The 12,221-nt window shown below is 36.4% G+C and overlaps 1 protein-coding gene across 2 annotated transcripts in view; it reads right to left on the bottom strand.

Annotated features, from left to right (window-relative positions):
- The window catches only part of yap1 (Yes1 associated transcriptional regulator), a 46,225-nt gene extending 42,515 nt beyond the window's left edge, over positions 1 to 3,710 (bottom strand). For both annotated transcript variants that reach the window (XM_067419026.1, XM_067419027.1), the window contains exons 1-2: positions 3,104 to 3,710; positions 641 to 876 (exon numbers count right to left, since the gene is read on the bottom strand). In XM_067419026.1, coding sequence (XP_067275127.1) covers positions 641 to 876; positions 3,104 to 3,304 — 437 coding nt within the window. In that variant the 5' untranslated portion in view covers positions 3,305 to 3,710. The remainder of the gene's footprint in view (positions 1 to 640; positions 877 to 3,103) is intronic.
- Positions 3,711 to 12,221: the final 8,511 nt, after the last annotated feature.

Below are 12,221 nucleotides of genomic sequence, written 5' to 3'. Positions count from 1 at the left end.
TCCACTTCTAAAATGAATGGTAGCAGCGCAAACAAGGGTAGTTCACCCAAAAACAAACTCAAATTTGGTGCACAGAAGCTCACGCATGTTTGAATAAGAAGAAAGAACCAATGGGGTTCATCCAGCATGTTTGAGCTTCGGCAAAAAACACAAGTTGTTTCACGTGTCACCTGTGATCAATGTTTAAATGTTAATAAAAACCTCAATTTAAAGGGGTACTTCAGCTGGGAATATGAATCTGTATTTAAACTGGGTCATTAATGTAGTAGAAATGTGAACTTATTTTTGAATTTGGTGCCTTCTAGACTGAGAAAAAACAGAAAATGTATTTGTCTCATTGGGATGAAAGACTACAATTCCCAAAATGCATTTCTTCACTACCCTAAGAGGAGACTCCCAAAGACACAGCTACTGAATTATTTGATCACTTTCCCACCGCGTTCATTTTCATAAAATCAGTTCAGTTAGAGAACAGACACTAAAATTAAAAACGGAGTGTGTCTGTTCAATAAAATGCGATTGTGTCTCTTTAAAATTGATTTATATGGATTTTTATTATACTGTCGCTTTAACCCCAATCTAAAGGACAACAATGCCTTACCAACTGAAAAGACATATCATATCAAGCATGTCAACTCACTTTAAGAAGTATCTCTGTCCCGAAGGGGTCTTGGCCATCTCCCAACCAGGGGGCAGTGGCATATCATCGGGGATCTCGTACGAGGACTGGCGGAGGTGCTGAGGAGGGGCGTTTGCGGGACTCATGGTGCTCAGCGTGCCTGGGGAAACGGCACTCAGCTGCAGAGTGGCGGGCGAGGAGTGTGCCCTGATGTGCTGGGGCGTGAGGGTGCCAGCAGTACCTGCATCTGTGCTGGCCTGTAGAGGGAGAGAGGATTACAAAACATTTAGATTAGGATTAGATTGAAAGCAAAAAGGCTATAAGCAATACATCTCTCAAAAAAGCAAAGAGACATGTCTAAACGTAAATATTCAAAATACCAGTTTTCACCCACACAAATATACACCAATTTCTCTCAACCTATGTAACTACAATACGCAGCATTGCAAAGATCACACACCAAGTAGAATTTTTCCTTTTAGACTAAAATGATAAAATTAGGGTTGCAAAACTTTACAATACATAATGCATTCATGATTCTTGTATTCATAATTGTTTAAGCATTTATTTTTCATTATTTAAATTTAGTTCTCTTTTTTATGTAACAAATCTCCTTTATCAATTACACAAAAGTCCTCCATATGTATAATTTGTTACTGTGAACATTCTTTCTGCTTAACTAGCCTATAACTTATAATGGAAACATGAGGGGGGAAATCAGTTTTGTTTGCTGCAGTGACATTGATGAGCTCAGTTATGCACGCACAAGTTTTTATATCTATTTATATAAGTTGATTTATAATAAACTTCTAAACTATGGGGGGTTGTAAAAGTATCGGAAATTAGTCAGTTTTTTCTAGTGAATAATGGCAAAGTGCATATGAAGTAACAACAAAACTTTTTTTCCAGCAAAAATAACAAACATTGAAACGTGAAAAACAACTGATACAGTTTTTACACAAGGACACTTCTGTCCACTTGAACCATAGCTAAGTGTTGCATTCATTTGTTTTATCAGCTTATTTTACAATAACAAAAGGTTAAGAAACGGATGTGGCCTACACTGCAGACTTTAGGAGGAGCTAAGTAGGAAACAGGCTGTCCTGGGGCAACTTTTCAGCACAACTCAACGTGTGCGCATGCGCGAGATGTGATTCCAAGCTCGAGAAAAACTCGATTACTTTTGTTAACTCTTTTTTTTTTTTTTTTCGTTGTAAAACTTTGTATTCAGCTTCAAACGACAGCCGACCGATTTACGTATCCCTGGAAACTAAAGACTGTAAAACGTACTTGGCTTGTTCTGAACTATAAAACGGAACATTTTTATATCGCCATTCTTGTGTAAAATGCTGTGTTCATCAGGCAAAATGTATCATCGATAAAAGTTTTTATTTAAAAATTTTTTTGTAATGAACAGAACCCTGGACTCGGATGTTTAGAATCACAACTAGCGATTCACAAATCGCAAAATGAATCACTCATTTGAGTCGGTTCTCTTCAATGAACTGATCAAACGGGTTAGAAAATGATCCGAATCGTTTTGCGATTCAGTCTGAATCATAACAAAAGCTCACTTATACCCTGAATCGTTTTAGTTACGGAGATTCCCCTGTATAAAACAGTAACGGAATAAATCATATAACACACAACTAACATATAACGTTGGTGTAAGTGTACCTATACTACCATCTACTGAAATCAAATATTAAAATAGATATTGTTTGACAGTGTCTTACACAGCTAGTGGATGGCTTTGTAGCACTGTTGGTCAAGACATTAAAGGCCAATAAGTAGCCTACACAAATATTTGACAGAGTAATGTTATTACAGTAACTGTACCATGGTACAGCCATAATGGCACCAAATTCAAATAGTGTTGGGTTGTTTCAACCCATGTTTAAGTCATATGGCCAAACTCAACAGTTGGTTTTAAAAATTTAAACCAAAGCTTGAGTGTGTCCATATTTGACTAACGAGTGTAGTCTGAATAGTGTAGAATAAGAGAAAATCACACTGTTGGGCTGTTGAGATTTTTAATAAAAATGTATTAGGCTAGATCAAACTAATTAGCCTATGTTTCAGGTTTGCAGTAGCCTAATGGTAACTTTAAAGGTAGCCCTTACCCTGTGGAGCAGTTGGTAACATTTCTAAGGCATTGTGACCTTTATGTTGTGACGGAGTACTTTGATTGTGGTTGTTGTTGTTGTTGTTTAAACAATTGTTATACGTTAAGATTGACGTCATTTATTTATTTTATTTGGCTATAACTCGCTGTCATTACAACTATATACTTATTTTCTTAATGCTGTGCTCACTGTTCTTTGTTAATGCAATAATAAAAAAAGATATATACTGCTATACCCCCGATAATATAGCCTAATCGGCAAAGAAAAGTCGCGTGAAACTGTGCGCGCGCCAGTCGCAGTGTCAGCCGCAGGAAAAGTTTGTGGAAATAGTTTGTGGTTTCTGTGGGGGTGGTCTTACTTGTCTGGAGTGGGACTTTGGCTCTGGCGGCTTGAAGAATGAGTCTGGCAGCTTTCTCATCCTCATCGGCACGGAAGGGGGGACGATGGTGTTTTTCGGGTTCATCACAGCGTTAAAAAGAGCCTCCAGATCGGTCTCGGAGTCTCCCCGAACATGGACGATCTGGTGGCCGGCAGGAGGGTTGTGCTGGCTCGGATCCATGACTCCAAATAAAATGTAGCTCTTCTTTCTATCCGACTGAAATGGTGCAAACAGGAAAGTTGACCGCAACCATAAAACGGCGAAAAAGTAGATCCAAACAGCGCAAAGCCGTTTTCTGCCCGTCCACTTTATTAATTATCCAAGCCTTGCGAAAAAAAGCAGGCAGCGCAGTGTTTTTCTTCTTCCCAAAAACACCCCAGTAAATGTGGAAACAAGCATATCTACTGAACTTTCTCCTTTAAACTTTTTCATAAAGTGTCTGAACTCTTGTAATGCGCAGTTCGTGCGACTTTCCTTGAGTTTACGGCTCTTGTAACGCAGACATTGGTAGAGTGACTGTACTGAGCTTTGAAAATCACAGCCCTCTCACTAACCTAACTAAGTTTTTTTCTTCTCCCAACTTCTGAAAGTTTGGGCAGGACATCAAACTTTATGAGTCATGTGACCGCTGACTCAGATGGGCGGGGCTTAAGCAAGGGCCTTTAAAGCAACATGGTTTTCTTCAGTGTGGGGGCCCATGTAGGCCTATTTAGTCCATACATGTTTATATTTCAAGCATCAAGAATGATTAATCAAGTACTTATATATCTGTAATTGTCTTATGTGACTATTGTTTATTTCATGCTAACAATTTTTGTTTATAGCCTATAGGCTATATATTTTCATATTGATGTGCATCACCAAATAGGCTTATATTAATAGTAATAAAACAATCATCATGACACAGCATTTTCCCTTTCTTTTATAATAAAGTGCTCAAGGAAGGCTCAACGAGCTCATCTTTTTCTGTGTTTTTAGGAGGTGTCACAATTTTTTATTCATATTTAAGCTTTGCCGTGAAGTGTCACTCACCATGGAATAAATCTCATTATACAGAAATACACCAGTGAAGTTCAAGCACTCGCTTCCTTATGAATAAAGAAATAAATTGTCTTTCATTATGTAGAAAGCTGCAGAAAAGTAGTTCCATGCAGTTCCCATAATTGTTATGTAAATGAGCCTTCCCGTTCCATTGAGAAATCATTTTGTCAAGACTGAGCCCGGCTCTTTTCCCATACATTTAACATTGAGTGACTGATTATGAACCCCTTTTAATCCCCTGCGGGAAATGTAAGGGCATGATGAATGGATTTAAAAAAGTTACTTTGTACTTTTCTTTTCTTTTTTTTAACCAGCCAACCAATATCCAGCCCTAACAAGAACAGTCTCTGCAAGCCATATATAATGAACCACATTATGCGTGTGGTTTTTGTCAGTCCCTTGTCATTTCGATCTGCTCTGAATTATCCCCGTATTAAACTCTAGTGATCATCAACTGGAGAGAACAGGGAGTTAGTTGTGAGTTGTAACACCATCATTTGTGAATGGTTAAATCACACTTGATCGCCATCCTTGTGATTGACTGTGTTTGGTGAGCATTTAGAGGAAAGAAAATAAAAAAATAATATTTTGAGGAAAATGTTCAAATGGGTTCAGTTTATACTCGATTTGAAAGAATGCTCAATACATGTCTTTAATGGTTGCATGATGCTTTCATGTTTAAAAGGTGTTTAAGTCATAAAATTGAATTGAAATTGAAACAAAATGAATTAATTCAAAGTAAATTCACAGCTGACAGAACCGTTTCTCTTCTGTTTTATAATTAGGCTGAATTCATTTACAGTTTTGCTGTTTTGAGCTTAAACATTTCCTATGTGTATGCCATTTTGCATGAAAATGCAAAGAATAAAATAAATTAATAATAATAATAATATATAAAGTACTATCAACTTGCTTATTTAAGTCATTTCAACTTTAATTACATTAAACTGACTTGGAAAAAATTAGTTGAATCTTTTAGAAACTTGCTCAACTTATTTTGATGAGCTAAAGCAATGTAAAAACATATGTTGTCATAACCTATATAATTTATATAGTGGCATACCATTTAAAATGCCCATGTTTTAAATGTAAAAAACACTCTTTACTTGACATTATTTACACAGTTTTGTGATATTTCAAATCTGTATATCAGACATATATAGAAATATTATATCACATTTTAGATCACTGTAAAAAGTGATCATTTGACTTCACTTAAAAAAGTGAGGAAACCCGTTGTTTTACAATTATTAAGAAATAAATTTGAACTTAACAATTCCACATAAAATTTTTAAGTTGTCAATTGATACATTTTTACAGTGAACAAAACTATAAAAAAAAGTTGCTGCCATAAACTTGGATGTTTAAGTCATATAAACTTACATTAAAGTGCATCAAACTGACTTAAAAATGAATGAAAACATATGTTATCATAATTCATTGATCCTATAATGTGATGATTCAACAAAATCCTCCCGTTTCCTCTATACAACATCACATTATTTTGTGTTTCAGCACAAAGCATTGCATTCTCTTTATGTTTTTACCTTTGCATCATTAACAATTGTAACACGTGATACTCCAAATTTGCTGTTTACTTATGTTTAATGAAAATACGTTGATGCCTCAGTTATACACAATAAAGAGTGGTAAATATCCTGAAATGACTGAGGCAGTATTTGAGGTTTGTTCGGGGGGCTGTCCTGGGGAAGACCACCCACCTAGCTGTCCTGAGGGTAACTCCATCATTTACTCAACATGTCCCAACATCTTCAAGACTGGGACAATTGTTGACATCAGATTACACAAGAAACAGAAGTTATTGAAGAAAACTGTTTGTCAGGGTTAAGGATTGTAAAACTGTATAGGCTCTACTTGTTTTTCTCAAACGCTCTGGCTTAATTCTTGAATGAAATAGTTTTTTTCTCCACATCAGATTTGAATTTCTTATTGATGTAGGCAAAGTGCATGTGTGCAAAAGAATTGATTTGTTCAATAACTAAAAGCACATGGTCATTGGTCAAATCTGATTGAGATGATTCTCAGTGAAAGTCGTGTGAGCCAACATATGCAAAACGATTTTTTTTCTTTCATTCAGTTATCAAAATCTGTCTGACATGCATGAATATTTCCAGAAATATCTGGCATGCAATGTTTGTAATGTCTGCTAAATTGGCAAGTGGCCTGCCATTGTAATGAAATCAAGTTTGGATTCATATATTTAGAGTTTGGCCAGCACAATCATTTGAACCTTTTTGGACATGGATGAACATCATAACCATAAACAGCAGCAGCAGTGCATATGAATATATTTGTATTCATATATACATTTATCTCTGTAGAAATGTGTTAAATGTAGTCCGAAGATATGTAAGAGTTGATGCTGGTGGTCAGAGAAGACATAATAGTGTGTGTAAAAAAGAACAAGCAACTGTACATTTTCAGTTTACATGTAACACATTTTTATAAAAACAAATGACTGTATAAATACAAATGTGACTTTTCCCGGTATTTTTTTATACGTAAAATATGTATCTAAAAATCTAATTTGGCTGGATAATGCTGACATTCCTGTATAGAAATCAATTATTGTCAACAACAAAAAAGTAGAAAAAACATGGCATTTGTAGATAACAACTACTTCCATGGTAAAACGACATCTAAGCATTCTGACCAGATTGGCTCACATAATGACAAAAACACTTTATTTTGGTGGCACTGGCAGATTTACTGACACAATAACTAGGTTTTTGACGGATGAATGAAATGTTTTGGGTGCGTTACTACAGATTTGCAGACATGTAATAAGAGTTCTGATGTTGCAGCAAACCTGTGTGACGATTGCACTTACAGTTTAGAGAAAGTGTTTCAAAACTGTAAATGTTGACAATAAAGTGTTTGATAATTGTCCTCCCTTACAGATGTTAACAATAGACATATATTATTAGACAGACAGACAGACAGCAGATAGATAGATAGATAGATAGATAGATAGATAGATAGATAGATAGATAGATAGATAGATAGATAGATAGATAGATAGATAGATAGATAGATAGATAGATAGATAGATGGATGGATGGACGGACGGACGGACGGACGGACGGACGGACGGACGGACAGACAGACAGACAGACAGACAGACAGACAGACAGACAGACAGACAGACAGACAGATAGATAGATAGATAGATAGATAGATAGATAGATAGATAGATAGATAGATAGACAGACAGACAGACAGACAGACAGACAGACAGACAGACAGATAAATAGATAGATAGATAGATAGATAGATAGATAGATAGACAGACAGACAGACAGACAGACAGACAGACAGACAGACAGACAGATAGATAGATAGATAGATAGATAGATAGATAGATAGATAGATAGATAGATAGATAGATAGATAGATAGATAGATAGATAGATAGATAGATAGATAGATAGATAGATAGATAGATAGAATCCTCATCTGGGTGGGAATAGGTGCGTTTGTGCGCCCTCTATAGGCCGATGACAGTTAATTTAACATCATAAACTTAACATGGATAATTATAAACCATCAACAGCCATTGATTTGATTAATTATTCATTTAAATCATTTTGGATGTTAACCTGTACATATTACAGGTGTTTATGTGTTAATTTATACTTTTTTAGAATTATGTTACTTTAAGGCATAAGTATAGGCAGGCTTCATGTTGTTGTGACAAACATCTCTTTTATAAGCTACATTATTCTCTCTCTCTCTCTCTCTCTCTCTCTCTCTCTCTCTCTCTCTCTCTCTCTCTCTCTCTCTCTCTCTCTGTCTCTCTCTCTCTCTCTCTCTCTCTCTCTCTCTCTCTCTGTGTGTGTGTGTGTGTTTTAATGTGGACATCTGAGCGGTTTGCCATTCTTCTGTATGGCTATAAACTGCAGTTAACTCTTAATCCCAGTCTACTGTGTCTGTGATGTTTAATTGAATGCTTTGTTGCTCAACATGAACATCTGTCAAGAACTGACTGACTGCTGACTGATCCTATTATAATAAACACAAGGAAATTGCCATGCCCTTTCGGTTGTATGTATTCCCTTCATACAAATGTGAAGTAAACGAGTTCAGAATTATAATGGAGTTTATATGCCATGTAGCAACTCTAGATTACACTTGTTTGCTCCAGAAACCAGGAATAACCCCGAAATATTATGTATAAAGTAATTTTAGTAGCCTAATAAACCTGAGGTAATAAATTGCTCTTCTTTTGGTTTGCTCGTCAAGTCTCGTTTAGAAATATAATTAATGATTCATACGGCGCTCCTAAAGGGACATGGTGAAAAAATGTTTTCCGTTCCCCCTGAGAAACTTTGCTCGCAAAGAACACAGAAGTTTTGCGAACAAAATAAACGTTTTTATTTTTGCGCCAGGGAACACAATAGCTTTGGTGATTAACACAAAATGTATTGATTAACATTAATTAGCATGTTGCTAGCATGCTTTAACACATTGCAACCATGAATTACCCTGCTGCTAACATGTTTAACATGGTCTTAACATAATTTAGCATGTTGGCTATCATGTTTTAACATTGTAAGCATGAATTAATATGTTTGCTAGCATGTTTTAACACTTTGCTGTGCGTGTCATGAATTGGCATGTTGTTAGCATGTTCAAACATGATTTAACATGTCGTTAACATTATTTAGCATGTTTTTAGCCTTTATTTATCATGCATCTAACATGAATTATATCTCTAGCATATCTAACACCTTGCTTGAATTAACATGTTGTTAAAGTTTTAGCATGCTGTTAGCATTAATGAGCATGTTTTAATCTGGTTTTAACACATTCACGTGATATCACCAATTAGCATGTTGCTAAGATTATTTCAAGTGCAATTAGCATGTATTAACACATTGCTAACATTATTTAGCATTTTCTAACATGAATTAGCATGTTGCTAGCATGCTTTATCATACAGCTAACATGTATTAACATGTTGCTATCATTAATTAGCTTTTTTTAGCATTAAATAACATGAATAAGCATGTTTTGAATCTCTAGCATTATTATCTCGCAAATGGTTTACATTGCAGAGAAAGTTTTGTGTTCTTTGCGAACGAATGCAAAGTTTTTTTTTTTTTTTGGGGGGGGGGGGGGTATACAAAACATTTGTGAGAAAATAAAAAAGCATTGCCAAATATTTTTTCCTCCCATCTAATTTTTTCTTTTCTTTCCTTCTTCTTCACCATGTCACAGTTTAGGGTCTCTGAAGATTTATTAGAGAAAAAACAGAGCAACAATCAAGATCATGAAATTGCAAAATGTGTTTTAAATAGACTATGAGGAGAAATATAGTTTGAACATAAAATGAAAACATAAACAAACATCAGAAATGTAAACCTCCCCCTGTCAAGAGAAATTTAGGTGAGAAACTGCCCCTTAGACACTACAGTGCAGACGCACAATGCACTGAAAACCAGTTCAGCAAGTGTGTTCTTGCAGTACATTTCAATTTGTCACATTTCAAAGCAGGAAGGCAATCTCTGCCAAATTCTTCAAAGGTGCAGGACCTCCTCCACCCGCTGCAACAAGCCAAGGCAAGCTGACCGGAGAAGAGACTGCACCCTTCCCAGAAAGAGCTGACAGGATGAGCGGCTCTGAACGCAGACTAATCTTACAACGTGCAAAGCATGAAATTATCGGCTGTTTTTCTTTCTCTTCTGCATGAGTGGTTAAGTAAGCATTGTTCTCCTATATGCCTGGTATCCAAGTTAATAATTTAATTGGAAAACACATTAACCAGCACGCTCTGGCGAAAGAAACTGGAAACAGTGAATCATTTGCACACATGAATTGGCACCTCTAAGTCATAAATAACATCAAAACATTTATTTCTATCAAGAGATGCATTAATTTTTGGTCTAGATCTGGTGACATCACTAACCCTAACATTTAACACGAAACAAAGGCCATGTCGAGAAGAGAAAGAGATGTTGTAGTCGAGCACATATGTGAGCACAAATGTCTTTTCACATTTATTACAATACAGTACATAACAGAAATGCAATAGCATGTCATAAAAGCAAGATAAGTTATAACCATAATTAACCTAAACTATACCTGTTCATGCAGGAGATATTCTCTGGCTCTGAAGGATCTTACAACAGTTCCCACTCTAGGGCTGGTCCGAATACCATTTTTTTTTTAGCTTCGAATTTTCGGTAGTAATCAACATCGAATATTCGAAGCTTCGGAGGGAAGGGGCTGAACATATTCTCCTCTATAATAAAAGCAGAATCTCGAGAACTGAGCGCCTCACGCGAACAGGGCTTATATATTCAGAGAACGGACACTGCACAAGTAGTGATACAAAACACACAGGTCTGTTACGTCCCAGTTTGGATATATTATAGTAATAAAAATCATTTTGTTAATTTTAGTCAGATTAATACAATTAAAAATTAACTTAGCGAGAGGCGCCACGCAAACTGCAGCAGGTGTTCAATTTAATTCATCACGAGAATAAGAAGCTGAATGACAAGATGATCGCAGAAGATTTGGTTTCGAAGTGAAATGTAAAAGGCCTCTTTAAGGGAGTTTTGTACTGTTTTGTTGTTGTGTTTTTCATTAAAGAATAATAGGCTAATGAACCCACCATTCAAGCAACCCATACCTAAATTTGCAAACCGAAAGTAAACTGCGCACGGCTGCATTCGTTCATGGCCGCTCAGTGCACAAGCACTGCAATGTGATGTTGAGGGATAATTTTCTCACCGTCACATCCCTGTAAGGTAAAAAGGTTAATACATTTTGATTCAATTATTCTATTTTCCACAATATCGAACCATCGCAGCTTATATTCGAATCCCACATTTGAAAATCGAATACCAACCCATCGAACGAATATTCGACTATTCTGGTCCAGCCCTATCCCGCACAAGCGATTTATAGATTATACAGTGTTGCCAAGTCCTAAGGTTGAAGTGACCCCAATAATATGATATTTAGCCCTGGGAATGCAAATTAGAGCAGAAGAACCCTGCCAAAAAAAATGTGGATTTTACACCCCAGAACGCAAAAATGCAATTCTGTTGTGAAAACCTGCAACCTTGGCGCCATATTTGGATATTGCAGCTTCACTTCTCTAGAATGTACATTTCCTGAAGAAAATGTAAGTGGTGATTGTAGTGGCAAAACAAGGCAATCGGTTGCTAGGGTCTTTTTAGGCGGTTGCCAAGGGGTTCTGGTGGTTGCTAGGGTGTTCTGGGCAGTTGCTAAGGTATTCTGGGTGGGTCATCAGTGTCCTACTGGGTAGTGAACCAGCATTCTTTACCAGTGCCTGAATTTGTGTACATGATATACTCATTCATGAGCTTAGGTGCTAGGGAACTGAATGAGACAATTGACAGCGCTAATCAAAGCATTTGTCAGTTGTGTCTTGTTTCAGTGTTCACAACAATTTTCAGTCCTGTCAATATAAAAGTCTTTGCTATAGAGTGACTCACTCATAAAGCCAGTCTTTGCCCCATCTAATGCCGTAATAATAACGTAACTTCTGTTGCTCAGTCAGGGACTATTTTTTTTCAGCGTAAGGAAAGCTTTTAGTGATTTTACTTCAGGAAAGTTGCATTGATGCATATTTTTTTTGCTTTACTATCTGTATTGCACAACAGCACCCTTCAGCTGTGACTTATTCACAAGACAGCACAGCCTCTTGTACCTTATCGCTTACCTATAGTACAAGAGCATCAGGACAGGGTAATATAAAGCTTGGTTTGACTTCGTTATCCTGCAAAGCCTGTGCAGCGAGTCTCCAATACACTGGAGTAATTAATAGTTACTCAAATGTCACTGTCACACACCTAGATAAGCTTTCCCATGCCTACACTGATTACACAAACACAAAACTTCACTCACATAGGTCATAGACACACACACATGCTCAAACGTAAAATACACACCCAGAAAAACCTGTCATGGTTATGCCACACACACAATGTAAATCTGTATCTATTTATGCTTAACTGACTCTTGACTGAGTTCAAGTTGCACAAAAAGCCCTTTATCTTGTT

This window comes from Pseudorasbora parva, chromosome 16, assembly GCF_024679245.1.
Source record: "Pseudorasbora parva isolate DD20220531a chromosome 16, ASM2467924v1, whole genome shotgun sequence".
Taxonomy (NCBI): Eukaryota; Metazoa; Chordata; class Actinopteri; order Cypriniformes; family Gobionidae; genus Pseudorasbora; species Pseudorasbora parva.
This window is presented reverse-complemented; position numbering and strand designations above follow the sequence as displayed.